Source organism: Manis pentadactyla, chromosome 1, assembly GCF_030020395.1.
Source record: "Manis pentadactyla isolate mManPen7 chromosome 1, mManPen7.hap1, whole genome shotgun sequence".
NCBI classification, from domain to species: Eukaryota; Metazoa; Chordata; class Mammalia; order Pholidota; family Manidae; genus Manis; species Manis pentadactyla.
In genome coordinates this window covers 21,950,448-21,968,615 of record NC_080019.1, presented here as the reverse complement: position 1 = coordinate 21,968,615, position 18,168 = coordinate 21,950,448, and the positions used below count along the sequence as shown (strand labels likewise).

The 18,168-nt window shown below is 39.6% G+C and overlaps 1 protein-coding gene across 7 annotated transcripts in view; it reads right to left on the bottom strand.

Moving 5' to 3' along the window:
* Positions 1-18,168, bottom strand: part of DCLK2 (doublecortin like kinase 2) — a 140,709-nt gene that overhangs the window by 19,433 nt on the left and 103,108 nt on the right. For 4 of the 7 annotated variants that reach the window (XR_005025290.2, XM_036887835.2, XM_036887837.2 and 1 more), the window contains 5 exons: positions 10,429-10,504; positions 9,504-9,612; positions 7,907-7,964; positions 600-719; positions 216-362 (listed from right to left, as the gene is read on the bottom strand). Coding sequence is in view for 6 of the 7 variants with exons in the window: in XM_036887835.2 (XP_036743730.2) it covers positions 216-362; positions 600-719; positions 7,907-7,964; positions 9,504-9,612; positions 10,429-10,504 (510 nt within the window). In the remaining variant the exon portion in view is untranslated. The remainder of the gene's footprint in view (positions 1-215; positions 363-599; positions 720-7,906; positions 7,965-9,503; positions 9,613-10,428; positions 10,505-18,168) is intronic. The other 3 variants (XM_036887836.2, XM_036887838.2, XM_036887841.2) reach the window with 1 other exon arrangement.

Sequence of the window (18,168 nt, the reverse complement as noted above, 5' to 3'; positions counted from 1 at the left end):
AATGTCTGGTAAACAATAAATGCAGAAATACAGATCAATTCAAGCAACGTATTAATGTTTTATGGTCATTGACTTGAGTCTTGCTGATTTTCTAAATTTAAACCCTCTGAGTCCCTTTTGCAGGATTGGTACAGACTCTAAAATCTCATTGTTTGCATGTGATATGGGAAGGAAAAGCAACGTGAGTTGGAACCAAGAAATCCGAGATGACGTACCAATAGGTTCTCTGGCTTGATGTCTCTGTGCACGATGCTGAGGCTGTGGAGATACCTGAGGGCACTGGCCAGATTGAACACCATGGCGCTGCCGTCTCTCTCAGTGTACTTGGTTGAAGAGGTAATTGCATCAAAGAGGTCTCCACCCTAAAGGACACGTAAAAAAACGTATTAAAAATGTCAGCAGTGGTAATCCCAGGAAGGTAACAAAGAAGGCTCATTGACCTGGAATAGATGAAAAAATGCTCCTAAACAAAAATGCTACAAAAATTGATGATTATAAATAATGAATGTTTCAAGGTAGTGAAACTTTTCCTGTGAGCTCCTTCAAGAATATGGAATGTCTCAGGATTTGGCACCCGTGACATCTCTCCGTCCTCTTACTTTGACCAATTCCATCACCAGAAAGAGTTCGGCAGCTGTCTCCATCTCCTCGACCAGCATGATGATGTTTGGATGTTTCACTCGGCGCAGTATTGACACTTCATTCTCGATCAGGTGTTCCTGTCAAATGAAGAGTTTGGACAGGTGGATCAGAAACCGCAGAACCCTCTGCTCTGCCCTGCATTTTGGAGGACAACAGTGTAGATCTGACGCCGTAAGAAGCAACTCCCTTGACAGAGATGGACCAAACCCCGGCCTCGTTGGTGCCCACAGGGACAGGACAAGTCAGCGGGACATCTCACTGTCACTACAAGAAACAGACGTCCTTCAGAACATCCCTGGAGTGGTGCCGCCCTCGCACGTGGCCCCTCACCAACTTCCAACACTGTAAGAGGCTTCGGCATGCAGCTCTGCGCCCTGTAATTCGGCTGGAACCACTTTTTCATTTTGGTATACACTCGGGAATAAAGGCGAGGTGTATAAGGGAATTTCGCATGCTTATGACATACAACTCAGGCAGTAAAAGATGATTTTTTGTTTTTAAACTGTTACTAATACAAATTTGAATTTCATGTTGAAATTCATGAAAAAGAAACTTTCTCTATAACTGGTGTGAAATCATTCATCAGAAGGATGTTCCTTATCACACTGAACTCCACAGATCAGAAAACAGACAGTACCGTGGGGACCACTATTCTCATTTATCTCCACTCACTTGCCAACTGAAAATACCACCTGATCATCCATTCTGGTGAGTGACGCAGCGGGCATCAGCAGTGTAGCTACATGTTCACTCCCAGAATTAAGGAGTTACTCTCAATGTGCCAACCATGAATCACAAATGACTATTGCTCTATTTTGAGACAGGAAAACCTCTCAATAATGTCACATCTGTTGATCCTCATTAACTGAAATGATGAATTATTTTGAATTTATGGTATGCTCTGTAAAATTAATTATATCCTGGCACATTCTAGGTATTCAAATATAGCTTTTATATAAAACCTTATAAGAGATATCCCTACCTACACATATATGTGTACCTCTGTGTGTGTATGTCCCTCATACTGTCCCTTTTGCCTTTGCTACCATGAATCTCAGAACTAAAATTAATGTTCCAGTGCAACAGTAAGATACTCATCTTATCTCCAGTTCAAGACACCATTTACAGTTCCTCTTTTATGTTCATGCATCCATATGTATGTGTATTTTTACTCTAAGCCATCGCCATCCCAAATACTTTTTGTCAATAGATGAAGTATGAATCGCAACAAATGAATAAATAACATCCAGAGAAAATCTGTTGCTAGCTTCTGCACATGATGGGCCATGTTTCTTGAGCACTGAATGCACAGTGCTTGTCCAAGTAGTCACTCATTAAAAGTTGGCAAATGACACTGCAAATGCTAAACAGAAGTAAGGGAAAGGAAAGAACCAACATTTACTAGGAATCTAGTCACTATTTGTCAGTCACCATGCAAGATACTTGTGGAATGTCTTAACACATTATCCTAAGAATGGTCCTTTGAGGGGTAATGTAAACCTCAGTCTCTGACATCTGAGCCCACATTTTTTTTTTTTTGTACTACACAACATCACCTTTCAAAGGGGAATGCTTCAGTAAAGGTCACGCTGGATACTTCAAAGTGAAAATGATACCCGCAAAACTGTATTTATTTAATTCCTGGAAAAGATAGGAACTGGAGGTAGTAACACACTGAGTTGGGGGTCCAGGCAGAATCACAGCAGGCTTTGCACAGGAGGGAGAATCTATGTCCCTTAATGAGCAAGGCTGGGAAGTCTTTGCCCAGCTTAGGACTCAACAAACATTTCTAAACCTGGAAGAATGGCAGCTCTCAGACCCTAGCAAGCCATGACTGGGAGGCTGGGGACGGGGCCGTCTACCTGTTTCCAGTCCCACATGTCTAAGTTACAGAGCAGCGACGCAAAACGGCAGACAGACTCTGGTCCTTCCCAAGGGAAGCAGCTGCACAGTGAGCCCCCTGTGGTCACAGAGACAAAGCCGTAGCAGACCCCCCACACTGGGATGCTCATCTGGAAGCCTTTGGGTCATCCTTCCCAAGCATGTCCTTAATCACACCGACAAGCAGAGTTAGGTGTACTTCCGTGAACACGTAAACGTGAGCAAATAAATTTATTTCACTGTGAAACCAAGACGAAGGTAGTTATGGCCACTGTGGCAACACAGGCATTTTATTTATAGCTAAATCGGTCAATCGCTCTAGTTCTCCTCCCAAGGGGGAACAGTATATAAAATCACCTCCATTCGGGAGCTGTGTTTGTGATGCTACCTTGGAATGATGTATGTAAAATAATCCCCATCAGTAGTACCCCCAAGAATGCTTTCAAAAAAGAGTTAAGATGCCTACCACCTAAGGAGACTACACCTCCCAAAAGTTATCTTTTTCAATAAAAGGCACAACAGAAAATCCTCTGGGATATACTGTGGGACTTCCTCCAGGACCACCAGTAGTGCTGCATTGCAAATACTGAGCATCACAACATTTTCCCCATGGGTACTTATTACCTCAGCCTGCTGTACTCTGCTTGATGGTGGCTACTATTCTAAGCACAGTAAATGGTTTGCAGGGCGATGGTGGAGGTGCTAACATTTTTTCCCAACCTCCGACTATGCCTGTAAAACTGTCTATGAAGGAACAATCACTTTTTACACTACTCATTGTCAGGAAAAAACAGAAGTAGTACATAAAAATCTTTACAAATGTTATCTTCCCATTTCCTATGCAACTCATACATAAAATAAACTTTGTTTCTAATATGTAAAAATACTCTCTAGACTACATTTTCCAGGAAAACATTTCTAAATACAGTATGAACATCACTTTTGTTTTGAAGTGCACTGAACTTACTATTCAATCATCTACCATCATTTATGTTAAGTGGTTCAGGATTCTGACTCCAAATAATTTACATATGAATCACTTCATGGCAGTATTCCACAGTTCTGTGTGACAGTAAATGACAAAGAAAACTGCTAACTTGGCAAAGGATACTGCCTTATCTTTGACCATTGTGCTTTCGATGGATGAGAGAGACAGAGAGAGAGAAATGGATTCGCGACTAAACAACTCTCCCAGACCCGCTGAACATCCTGTCTCCGCCTTTCCCACAGTCCTTACCTCCTGTGTCCTCCCTGCTGAACCCTGCTGCCCGAAGCAGAGCGGAGTTCTGCACACAATCCCTCCCTCATCCTCTAGCACAGCCAGCCAGCCACTAATCCCTGCCGGGCCTACCTTCTCAATAGGCTCAGAATCCATCTGTTCACATGTAGTCCTATTGCCAGTCTCACCTAGGCCTCTAGGCATTTGCACAGGCAGTTGTCTCTGTCTAGACCTTATTTTCCCACCTCTTGGTAAGCTCCTCTTTATTCCTCAAGACTAAACTAGAACTCACCTCCTCTAATTAGCCTGCTCTGCTGAACCATGACTGGTTCCCCTTATTTGCTTTCATTGCCCCCTGTGCTTGTTTCAAACACTGCTCTCACGCTGCTGTTGTGGAGGTTTCTGTTTACCAGGCTCTCTAGCAACCAGCATAGTTCGCTCCCAAGTGCTTGAGTGAATAAATACATCATGCATTTCTCTAGGCCAACAGCAGCTATATAGCTGTTCTCTGTATTGCTAAGTGGGTATTGCTGAGGATGGTACAGTAAGAGGGAGAAAAATGTTCAAATCATTGTATGTAATTTCTGTGGCAAATATATATAGTAGATTGAATAATGGCCACCTGAAGATATTAACTCCTAATCCTTGGAATTTGTAAATATTACCCTATTTAGAAAAATATCTTTGCAGATGTAGTTAAGAATTCTCCAACTAAGAGATAACTCTAGATTATCTGGGGGCCTTCACAATTTTCCTTATGATATAAAGCCAGAGGGAGATTTGAGACAGAAAGGAAAAATAAACACACAGAAGAGAAAATACTATAAAGATGGAGGCAGAGACTGGAGTGATGTGGCCACAAGCCAAGGAAACCATCAACCACCATAAGCTATTGAGAGTCAAGAAACAGATTCTCCCCTGAGCCTCCAGAGGGGGTGTGGATTAAGACTTCCAGCTTCCAGAACTCTGAGAGGATCAATTTCTGTTACTGTAAGCCACTAAGCTTGTGGTAATTTATTCCATCAGCCTCAGGAAACTTACACAATATACATTTGGATTTATGTCCCGCCTGTGCCCGTAACACATAGATAATGAATGCAAACCCGTGGGAAGAGAAGGACTATTTCTAAGCACCATAACAGAAAGTTCAGAACTTTGTACATTGAGAATTCAATAAATACTTATTTACAATGAATATTATTTAGAATATTAGACACGGAAGAATTCTTAAATTTACAAACACCAAGACTTCTCAACAGCCTCCATGAATCTGGCCCCTAAGCAGATCTTGCAATGAATTGCTTAGAAGAACCCAACATGCTTTCCATTCTCTGGGCCTTTGCTCAGGCCGGCCTGGCCCCCTGGAAGGCTTTTCCTTCACTGCTGCCTATGAAATCCTACCTCTGCTCATGGTCCAGCTCAAATGCTTCCTGGAATGCTTCCAGGTTCTTATTACATAGACTAATAAATAAATTGAACTTGGAAAGGGAGCATGGTAGAATGGCCCATGTACAGGCTATGTAACCAACTAGCCCAAAATTCCAATCACTCTCTACATCCATGTGACTTCTGGGAAGACACTTAATGGGAATTTATGTTTCTTTACCTGTAATACTGGTACATTTGTTTTGCAAGTCATTAAAGGCAATGTACAAAGTTCCTATATGTCCTAGTCTGGATAGATAATACATTTTAATAAATGCAGATATTACTTTCAGCATTATTAATTCTGTGTACAACTCACAAAGCAGAGGTGACCGACAATACCCCAGAATAGTGACTGAATGCCTCTCCCTGAATTTTGTTTAAAAAAAAAATTATCTATAGCACTTTAATTCTAAAAATAAAATTTGTTTAGCACAAATCAACTTATTTAGTGAAATCACAGTATTATATACTCAATGTAGGAATAGCTCAAATAAGCAAAATGTAAGGATGGAAATAAGTAAATGATCATGAATTATAAAAATAGAATGATATTCAATAACAAGGAAAAACAAGATCCAAATGAAGTGACCTACTCATTTGCCTCTGCACTTAGTGCACCAGACTGAAGTTTTTTTTGCATGTAAAGACCTTTTTTTCAACTACTGAAACAGCTGCTTAGATTTTAGTCAGGTAAACAACACCCTACCACAGCAATTTTATTTTTACTCTTTAGAAGAAATACTTTAGTACCATTAACTGAGAACTTGCCTCCCCAAATTATAACACATTCTCCTTAAATCATACAATAGCAGACAGAGCAACACTTACCTATGAGGAAAAGACTTTGCAATTGAAAATTTTAATAATATTGTTAGAACAAAGAGTAAAAGCACATAGAAATATTTTTTATAAATTAAATTCAGAAAAAACTACTTATTTGAAGAAAGGGGGCATTTTGCACAGTCCCTGCTTCATTAGCTGTCACAGTGTGTTTAAAAAAGTATACGACATACTTGCCTCACAGATTTTTCCATTCTGGGGCTCTGAGAAGATTTTTCTAAAACTTTCCCATAATAATTGTATTTCATATTTTCTGTTAAAAATACACATTTTGTAGATGTCCAATGAAGACTAGTTTAGGAGTTCCATAAATGTAGAATCGCTACTATCACATCAAATCCTAACTATAAATTCTGAATTCCTCTAGCATAGTAATGTTAACAAATAACATGTGTTAAATTCTTACTATATACTAGTACTTTCATACATGCTTTCCATGCCTTAATTCAACTAATCCTCACAACAGTCTTATGTGTTAGATATTATTAAAAATTACTTTTTAGAGGGAGAAACAGAGGCACAGAGGGGTTAAGTAACTTTTCCAAGGTCACAGCCATTTAAAGACATAAACTAAAGACACACAAAAAAGGCAGAGCCAGGCTTAGACTTCATATAATCTGGTATAAAAGCAGCATTGTTCAAAAGAAATACAATGCAATCCACGCATGTAAATGTACATTTTCTAATAGCCACATTTTTTTAAAATGCAAAAAGCAAGTAAAATTAGTAATATAACTTATTTAACTAAATACATATAAAATATTATCATTCCAACAAACAATCAAATATAAAAGATACTAATTAGGTATCTTAAATTCTTTTTTCAGTACTAACTCTTCAAAATCTGTTGCGACCTTTACACTACAGTCCATTTCAATTCAGACTAGACACACACTTCAAGTGCTCAGGGGCCACATGTGGCTGGAAGCTCCAGGTTTGGGCAGTGAGTTCTAGAGCCCACTCTCTCAAATTGTGAGGCTACAAGAAAGATATCTAAAAAGTTCTTTGTCATCACTGTTACAGAATATTTATCTTTTCAAACATAGCTAAGATAAGGGTACTTAGCAGCCTTCCATTGTTTAATCTTTCCCAGCTCAACTTGAGAGTAGGAAAAAAGAAAAAATTCATCCGATTAGGGAGATAACTGTTCATAGCATTTCTGCATCTCTTGTGTCACCTTTTGTTATCCCTTCCAAGGGTATCTGTGGAGCAAAGACCCTTAGAACATACAGACAGGGTCTCCCCTCAGAAGCACAGGGCAGATTTGTTTCCTGATCAAGAGAAATGAAAATACCATTCTCCTCTTGGGCAAAGGTTGGGCAGGTTTGCTAGCAGCCCCCTCTTAAGATACAGGGTTTATTAAACCTTGGGATTCTTGACTGTGACGCAGACCTACTGTGTGCACAGCAACCAGTGGTGGCCCTCCACACCACTCCTGGTTGTTAAGGAGACCCAATGCAAACATGGAGCTCATGCTGTCTGCAGTGCCCCAAGCAATAAAGCTTTGTTGTCTCTGATCCAGGAATCCTGCTCCTTCTGTCAGCATTTATAAAGCTGGAAGGCTAATTTGATAGTTTAAAAGAAAGGTAAAATCTCAGAGTCCTCATAGTTCTTGGCACATCTTTTGAGTGTTGCTCGGTTCTGAAACAGGTATCTCCCAGAGTAGAGAACTTATAGCTTGTACAGCTAGGACCAAGATCAACTCAATTCATCATTTTAGGATTAAAGCTTTTTTTAAAATGGCAGGGGAAAAAAAAGCTTCATAGTGTTTCTGCACTGTTATCAGTGGTCTAGCCTTTATGGTTTTATTAAATTCCCACTTAAATTCCTTCACCTCTATAAATATATCACCAAGTTCTTTTAGTTCCTTTTACAAAGAAATTATGTATACTGTACCTTTCCGCAACATTTTGCTTTGTCTATAATCTTCAGGGCAAATTCTTTTCCAGTGGACCTATGGAATAATCAGGCCGTTTAAAGATATAAACTAAAGACACCATCATTTCTGATTTCCTCTACAACACAAACTCAGGGAAGAAAGACTGGCTTAATCCTCTGTACATCAGAAACTAATGTAGAGTCAGGGAGAAAGGTACCCAAAAAAGAAAAAAAATCCAAAGCCACACTCTCGATCTCCTTTTATAAATATTAATAATTATATTATTAAATAACTTGTATACTTAAAGTACTTAAACTCTGCTGTATCAGAGCTGGATAAGAAACTGTTTTTCCCATACTTAAATCACAAACTAGTCATCTGAGAAGACTTAGGAGATAGCAGACAACTAAGAAAAATGCATCAAAGTAATGAAAATTTTCTATTACCAATTTTCCTTTACATTAATCCATTAGTCACTAATTAGTCCATAATTTAATACCATATCTGGTATTAAAGAGATCATTTACTTGGACAAAAAATCTTGATGTTGTTACTTAACTTTGAGTCACCTTTAATGATAATAATTTAATCTGAACATGCCAAAAATATCTTTTAGTGTAGAAAAAACAGTTCAACAAAGAACACCACAGTATTCTTGGAACGTATTAGTTCTCTCAAGTGCAATGGCTTTTGCCACGTGGTCACAGTATACACTGTTTGGGCCTGCCTTGGAAGAATAACTTTAAATTGCTTCCCCATAGGATAAACTGATCCCTGACTCAGATTCCTGAAGAATCATTAGAAGTCATCTTTTAGATGCTGAATATGTTAACTTGGGCAGCAATCTGTGTACCAGAACTAAGTAGAAAGGTTTAGAGGACAGACAGTTTACCTTGTGCACTATTTTTAAGGGGCACTAAAGCTTCAGTAGAGATGTGACACAATGAAAAAACTGTTGTTACCAGAACTCTCTGGAAAATTCCTCACAAACAACAACAATTACCACTCAGAACAGGTAGGCAGTGATCTGTAAATACAAAGACTCTAATCTGAGTTTAATCTACAGGTTTTATACTGTTTACAAAAGGCCTGAAATTAAAAAGCATGGATTTCTTACTACTTGAGAATTTGGGACCTTAAAAGATATAATGCTCAACAAGCAAACATGATTGTAATATAGACCAAAGTTGGCTGATTCAAATAGAGTTCAAGTATTCCAAACTACAAGTATATGCAACTAAATATTAAGTAAGAGGGTTACTGTGGCAATGAAATGAGTTAATACAAGTACAGCCTTGAGAACAGTGCCTGGCATAGGAGATTTTTTTTTTTTTAATGAATGTTATTCTTTCCCATTCCTTTCTCACTCCTGGATGAGACCTGATATATCTCTCAGCCCAAATGCATACAAAGCAGGTTTATCTCTATGGATATAAAATTTTCCCTGTCAAATTGCTTGTGGGATGCCAAACAGCTAATCCCAAGGGTAGATTCTTTCAAGAAGTAGGAAAAGAGACTTCCCAGGAAGGGCTTTGGTTCATTTGGGTAAGAATAAACCCCAAGGTAGAAATGTCTATGTAGGTGAACAAATGATTATCCTCACTGTCCACTCACCTGTCCATACACTCTTTGACTACTGCAAAATTGCCATCACCAATAACCTTCCCAATTCTGTATTTCTCAAGAAGAGTTGATGATTCAGAGCACTTGTTCCCATTTACACCTGCAAAAAATGGTAAATGCGAAGTCTATTGAACACGTCAGCATTTCATCCTGATTCCTACATATCTGCAAAATAATAAATTGCCATGCATTTATCTCTACATCTATGGTGAAACTAAACAAATCTCTAGGCATATTTTCTGAACAGAACACCTAACTAACCTTGTTGGTTGGAATCAGAAACCAACATAATCAATAAACCTACAAATCCCCAAATATCAGTTGAAATAAGTAAAAGGAAGTCTAAAATTTTGTAAACTTCTTTTGTTGTCAATTCTCAAGAAAGGAGAAGGGATGATGGTGGGGATTTAACCTTACAATTTTTCGGGATTTCTCTTCGCAATTTTCTAGTAAAGAAAATTCTACGTAGCTATGATGCCTTGTTTAAATAAATGCCTGGCTCAAAGTCTTAGCAAAAAGAGGAGTTGAGAAGGGAAAGAGGGAGTGGTTAATACTGACTACTTTTCACAATGCATCTCCAGTGCCCAGCACATAGCAGACATCAAATAAAGAAACACACTTTAGTTATCTAATTGAGATAAAAGAAAGTCTATATTTAGGAGTTATGTGCAGATTGCCATTAAGGAAAAATAAAGGATGCCCAAATCCAAGACTTGAATTTGGGATAGCTTAATTAACAAGGAGATTTTCTATATACTGAAGTGATTCCAGCCCACTCTGGCTAAATAGGCTAATTGGTGACATGATCACATCCTTGTTTAGGCAGAGCAAAAATTAGTGCAAGTGGGTTTTTGGTGGCCACCAAGTTCACACGGATGACTTCTTTAATGAAAGTAATCATCGGACTGAGGAATACCTTCAGGACTCATGCAACGATCAAGTTCAGGTTCACCATTTACATTGGAAGAAGATCTGCCATGTGCAGAAATCTGCTGAAAAAGGAGAGTGGCCATTATTTATCAGGATAAATGTACAAATCTTTAGCTAGGTAATCCTGAGAGAACAGAAAATGCTTATATAATGTAAAAATAGGATACAGCCAGAGAGGAAGCATGCCCTTTCTCTTCCTCTTACCTTTCTCTCTATATGTATCACATTAATGCATTTCTTCTTTCTATAAATATTTTGAGTTCAGATTATGTAACAAGTGTGTCACCCCCTTTGATGTGCATTACTTTTGACCTCAGTGAAATAAGGGAGACTTTTATGGCATCACATTGAACAAGGTATTTCTTAGTGGCAAAATAAGGCCTAGAACTATAGATAATTCCAAGAAAAGTCAGTACTCAGTCCCAAGCCCCACAGCGGACCTCAAGGAGCCCCTGCCACAGTGGAGCCCATTTCAGGACTCCAGCTTCCTGCTGAGGACGGCCTCACCTTCGTATCTTCCCCATGGATTCAGATCCAGATGCAGCCCGGGCTCAGCCCTCTTCCTTACTGACTTTAAGACATCAGGAATTCCTCTTAAGTATTGTAAGTATTTTTATTACTAGGAACCAGATAAAAATAAGGTAAAACTAAAAGGTAAGTTCCAATCAAACAAAGTAGAACTTCCCAGTCTAGCAAAGAGATACCTTTAGTTCTTAAGTCAACAAAAAAAACTCATATTATGGATATTATTCATATTCAGTTTATTATTCTAGTTCTATTTTATTATTAAGTTCTCTCAAACATAGGCTTTCAAACTTTTTCTTTATTTTCTCTTTAATCTTTAATTTTCATTCATTTTTTTAAAAAATTATTCCTTCCCAGAACTTACAAGGTCAAAGGACTTACCAAATACTGAGAAGCATCTTCAACACTTTATGTGCTGGTGCATTGCCTTCTGTGCCCACACCCTCCTGGTAACTTCTGCCCATAATGGCTGCCCTGCACTCAGCACAGTACCTAGTACACCCACTACTCAATTCATACTTGCTAAGTGAGCTTAACTGACACAGGTGCAGGGCAGGGAAGTGCCCTTCCCAGACACTGGGTCCACTCTGCTCCTCTGGGTGAACGGGAGAACCTCACACATGCCAAATTTGGTTCAAAACCCAGGAGAGTCCCATTACTTATAAACATGCCTTCAGATGGATATTCAGAAGTTCTTCTGGAGTAAAAATATGAGCCTTGAGAATGACAGGCATGTAAACACTAGGCAGTTTTCTCAGGTCCCAAGTAATCGCTCCTTGTGTGGACATTAAAACTCGCTGCACCAGGTCCCGCTAGGACACTCACAGCCACGAAGAGCCGTGCTGAGGGGCAGCTGGGCAGCTCCTGCCCCAAGCGGCACACACACTGCTCATGCAGGTTTGTCTGCCTCCCTCTGCCGTGGCGGGTGGCTGGGTAGGAATGTGGCTGTGCGCACGGGTCCCATTCTGGCCTCAACCTGAGGGAAGTGTCGCAGTTTAGCTGACGGACCCTTCAGAGTTCAGTCATTTTGTTTCCTCATAATACAAGGTAATCGGTGGACAAAGGTGTTCAGACTTTAGCTTGTTTTGTTTTGTTCTGTTTTATCTGCTTGCCACTGAAATTGAAGGCAACTCCCAATCAGCAGGACTCTATGCTAGATGGCTTAAAAGCTAGACTGTTTAAAGTCAAGGCCCAGCCGGACTGTAAGCGAAGAGAAAACTACACCATTCTCCGCCCCGTTCTGTCCCGAGAGCCACCACCTTGCCCTGGCCCTCCTTGAGCCTCTTGGCCCCCCATGAAGGGCCTCTTAGTCACTTCAGGTTCATCCATTCAGTATCTCCCATAGAATCCAAAAACCTTAGTAGGTGTTCATTACCAAAAGAATAATCCAAAATCTTCAGATGGCATTCAGGCCATGATTTGTTCCCCCACCAACCTGTCCAATTTGTTTCCCAGCCACTTTTTTTTCATGCATATTACTTACATTAACTTAATCATTTTTTTTTAAAGTTGCTTAGACTTTCCAAGTCTTATTTTCTGCTCTGTATATAGGGGTAGGAGCAGCAGCAAGTCAATGATTTAATTTAGATCATTAAAATGAGCTCATATGTGTAAAATCCTTTAGCACCACCACTGATAGGAAACACTAACTCACATTAGTTGTTAGCATCTTTCCTTCCTTAAAACATCCAGCATAGAGCCTTGAAATGAGTGACTGAGAAATGGTTTTGAATTATTCAATGAACAATGGCTATAAAAGATCTTTTGCTTAATAATTCATTCCAAGTCTATTACTCTTCTAATCTAACCCTTCCTAGAATGAAAATTGTCAGTCAAGGGAATAAGAGATCCAATTTAAATTAAATCAGCCAAATTCTTAATGGAATAAAGGTAAGAAGAATGTCGACCTTTGGGAAGTTATATCTCAAAGATAAATGGAAAGATCCCTTTGGATCACTGCTGGCCCCTGGATCACAGTGGCGGGGGAGGTGGACTGTCAATGCCTGGGAAAAACTGGACTGGAACCGGCCTGCCTGCATGTCTAAATCTGACAGCCCAAAATGGGGCAGTCCCACGTCCTTAGGCCTGGGTGCTGGGCAAACCATATCCCTTCCCAAAACTTAGAGCCTAGGGCACTCTGTGGAATGTGGCCCCACACTCACCACTGAGGCCCTAAGACCTGCCCTTTGCCCCTGCACCCCCACTGCCCCCCACCCACTCCTGATTGCTTAGCTCTCCCTGAAGTAGGTAACATTCTTCTCGCAGGTCCCTTTCTTAAGCTGATTTGAGTTGAGTGCTATTTACTTACAAGCTGAAGTGTTCTGTCTGACTCAAGGGCTCTCTAAGAAGGAAGTCTTGAAAAGGCCAAAAATGCAGGCAATTTTTACCCCCTGCACATTTTCACATGGATGAATGACTTCTTGGAGTGTTTATTAATTGATTTCTTATGAACCCCTGTGACTTTCCCAATGTTTATTTTGATTAAACCCTCACTTCCACCAATCCTGATTCCCTGTCCGGTACAGCGATTACAAACTTGGTTTGTGTTGGGATTCAAAGGGGCAAGAAGCAGGGAGAGGCCGGAGACAGAGCAGACGGTGGAAGCTGGGAGAGCTGGGCGACTGTCCTGAAGCCTGCGCACCTCAGAGGAGGGGGCACCTCGTGGGGCGGAAGGGGCGGAAGGGGCGGAAGGGGCGGAAGGCCAAGTGAAAGGCTTCTTTTGTGGGCACCTGAGAAAGGTTTCACTAAATCACCAGGAAATGCAGTTTTCTTTGCAAATTATGGCAAGAACATTTTTTAAAGCTCTCAAATCAAATGACTTTTTTGAAGTATTAAATCTCAACCATTTACAAAAGAAAAAAAATCTATAGAGAGTTAGTAGGTGTGCCTTATATTTAATTACCTATCCAAATATGTTCCTTTATTTGAAAATAAAGCTTTCATGAGGAAAATGGAAACATGAAAAAATAAAGGGAATCCTTTTGTTATAGCACAGCTGAACAGCCAGGGACACGAGGACACACAGGAGCAATTTTCTTTCCTCTGTCAGCAACAACCTGGGCTGGGTTTTTAGAGGATATAAAGGCGGAGGGACAGGGTCATTATCACCCAGAAGTTACAATCTTATGCAGACAACATAAGTGTACCCTTAAAACATTTCTGAGAAACATCTACATCCCGGGATATGGTTTCTAAGGCTGTGACATTTACACACGGCTCTGAAGATCCTTGAGAGGCAGCCACGTTGCCAAGGCACGAATCTGCACTTGAAACGCTTGAACCACACAGCCAGTGATTAAGTTCACTTGACCTCCCATTAATGAAGCCCGGTGCTCCAAGGATACAGGAAAAGCTGGGTATTCACCAAGATCTGGGGACAGATCCCTGGCAAATGTGAAGCATCTATTGTGAAATATAAAGCAATCATCCCCAGTGTCCTGAGTGACATGCAGACAAAGAGCAATGAATTCGCATGGGACAAAACTATGACTAGAAAATTCTCACCATCTCCCAGACACAATTTATATATTTCCTTGTGCAATATAAGAGAATTCGTCTCTTATTACAACAAGGATTGAAATAGCACCAGGAGATTCCCATATGGCATTTCTGATTAAACCTGTTCCATACCTATTATCAAACTAACAGTTTTTATTAAAATCTCTTAAAATGCTAATGAGCATTCATGCTCCCATCATCAGCTATGATGCTGAGATGGCATAAAGAAAGTGCCGAGATGCTGCATGTTAGCGAGATCTTCCTCGATAAAGCATAAATAAATGGCAGCATCTGCACTATTTCAAGGTTTCTCCCGTAATTACTAACTGGTTCACAAAGATGTGATTATGTTTAGTGGGGGCAGGAGACGGGGACACGTGTCCTGACCAGTCAAGGAGGGAAGGTGATGGAAAAGACCAGGGATGGAGCCACTGCTGAGCACGCTGTGACCTGGCACCACTGTCACACCTACCTACTCGTCTGGCAGCAGCTGCTCCACTTTTATGAGTAAGCAAGGAAAGGAAATGTACAAGAATCTGCTTCTGCTCAGAACTTAGAAAAAAAAAAAAGACTTGAAAACAGAGCAGAAAGAGCGATAAGAGTGTTCTCAACTGCTGGCATCATCTAAAAAGGCATTCACGGCAGATAATGGGTAACAGTCCAGCTTTATACATTTTTAGACAGGAAGTCAAGTCAGAGTGTCCTACATTAAATTTTCTTAATAAGTGGATTACTACAGCTTCGAAAAAACTTATAATCTAAAGAGAAGTGTTAAGTACTACTCTAAAAATGAGAGGTATGGTTCAAAAATAGGCAATTCTCAAAAAACATAGCAGAAATGGTTATATTAATGCAATAGATAACACATTACTATTGGATTTTAAGTATAATGCTAGACACTTCACTTTGATTTTCATAAAAAAGAATCACTTGAACAGAATGTAGGAGATATTCTTGTGTAGTGTGAGTTGACTTGTCTAATGCATCTTGGAAAACAGCACCACGATTCAACTTTTAAGTGGCCTACTGTGGGAATCAAAATTATTTTCTGCAAAAGACAGACAATAATATTTTAGGTTTTGTGGGTACACTCTCTGTCACAACTACTCAATAGTGCCACTGTAGCATGAAAGCAGCCACAGACCATATGTAAACAGAAGAACATACCCATGTTTCAATAAAACTTTATTTGGAAAAACAGGCTATGGGCCATATTTGGACAGCAAGCAAACTCCTAGTCTATAAGAATAGGAATTTTTTTCTTGGAAAAGCTTTTCTTCCAACCTGATACTCACACTTTTAAACTCTAGAACAGATAAACCCTCAGAGTATGGTTCCTATAAAGCAGTGGTTTTCTGTCCTTTGCTGAACATCAAAATCGCTGCAAAGATTTGAAAAATTCTACTGTCAGGCTGCACCCCAGATTAAAGAATCCCTGGAGGTAGGACATCATATTTTTTTAAGCTCCACAGATGATCTAATGGGCAGCCAAGATTGAGAATATCTGTGAAGGAAGTTTCTGGCCATTATTATAATGAATTGCTTGGTTACCTTAATTTAAATTCTGTCATTCATCCAATAATCTAAGCATTGCAAATCATCATTAGTCCAAAAACCACTTTCCCCCTATTTGTGCCAAGTTCTAAAACAAGCTCTTAATATTTTATGAATTGGGTATTATCACCCTTTCCACCAATCTGTGAAGAATTCAAAGCTCAGAGAGGTTATACAGTTTGCCCAAATACCACAGCAAATGTGGAGTCAGAATCTAAACCCAGATCTGACTCCAGAGCTCAGAGGTCATTTGGTTATTCTCACACTTTTCTAACATAAAAAGAGAAATCTTACAAGGTTATTAAATTAACTAAGGAATGCCACCCAATATCAGACTCACTGATCAAAATATTCATTGTGGTGTATTTAGGATGTGCTTTTACATTACAGAACTATAGTCACATCCCTGTAATTTGTTCAAAATGCACAAATTGATATTCATAACCTTGCCTCACATAATGAGGTCTTAAGAAAATTTTTTTCTTTAAAAAGACCTCTGAAATGTACTGAAAAAAATTTTAAATCACTATACAAGATATTACTTACAGATTTTTTTCCATTCCCCATTGGTTTTCATTGTTATCATTTTTGTAGATTTTTTAAAAAATACCAGAAACATCAATTCCATTAATTAGAAGGAAAGCCAGTATAAATTACTATAAATCCAAAATTAGAAATGCATTTAAAAACAAAGCTTTATCACTGTTTTGTTAGATTTATGGTAATTTATCCCAAAATATTTCAGTGCTAGTAATGAAATATGAGAACAATTAATCTGAATCAGCACCCAGCAAATGATAACATACAAAGAATTCTTACCTGTAGCCATACCTTAGACTTGGTTTCATTAGGCAAAATGAGTGGCATTTGCAATTTTTGATTAGTCAATGATAGCAAACAGCGGCACAAGGTTTAAGACAGGAGCCAGCTCAACAGTCTGTGGGTGGAACCTGCTGATGTGCGCCTTTCTGCTCATCTGAGGACCACTGCCCACTCAGCCGACTAAGTGGCCTACCAAAATCAGCTCAGAATCTCAGCGCACCCCTGTGAGTGAGCCTTTCAAGCAAAGAGTTGGTTTACTGGATTTTGAACAACAGACGGGTGGTGCAGCCATGCCTACCTGCTAAAAATATCTTCATGCTCTCACTGTGAGGTACCCCAGGGTGGTGGGACAGATCCTGTCTCTTCAGTTCCAACTGTGGAGGCTACCACATCTGTCAACCGGTGCAGGCCAGTGTACTACAACAGCCTCTAACTCCATCCAATAGTGTACTGCCAAGAAGAAATTCTACTGACTCACTCCACGAATAAGGGGCATTTTAAATTAACACATGTGTTGCTTATAGTCAAATAAAGTTCTCACAATATATCCTACTGATACACTGATTTGCTCGGCAAGCCCTCCATAACCACCAAAGAGGGCTTCAGCCCTGTTGAGCCATTTTATCCACTGAAAGCCTCTATTCACTGAGCAACTACAATATGCAAATCATGGTCCTCATAGAGTCTGAGATTCATTATGATGATTTATTATGTTGGGCACTGAAGTCTTCAAAACTGCTTAGTCCCTCTTTTGTTTTTGTTTCTGTCAAGAGAATCAATTATGTTCAGAAATGAAGTCACCCCCCCCCCGCCAATATTTCAGGGGTAATAAAAAAGAGTCTAAAAGTAGCAGTCATCTTAGTACTGAAAATTATTAACTAGTTTTGAATACCAAAGAAAAGCCAAAGCTCCAGGGAAAAGAAAGCGTTTAAGGTCAGCAGCTACTGTGGACTTACATTTCACAACTTTGAAAAGAAGTTTTGAAGTTCAGAAGGTCAAAGAGTTACATTTTAACTGCTAATCAGTGTGAGATACTACCAAGCCCTTTCATCACACTTCACAAATCTGGAAAATCTTTCGCCACCAGCAGACCCAGGAGACATCATCAGATAAAATATCAGCACATCAGACAGTTTATAATCTCAAGATGTTACACAGTGTTCCAAATGTACTTTTTTTCTTTCTTCTCTCAACCAACAAGAATACCCACAGTAGACAGTCTCTAGGCATATACTTTAACATCAAAACATGAGACATTTTATCCCTCAGTGTCCACAGATGTGCCCTTGACTCTGAAGCCTTCAGTTACTACAGCCTTGAAAGTCTT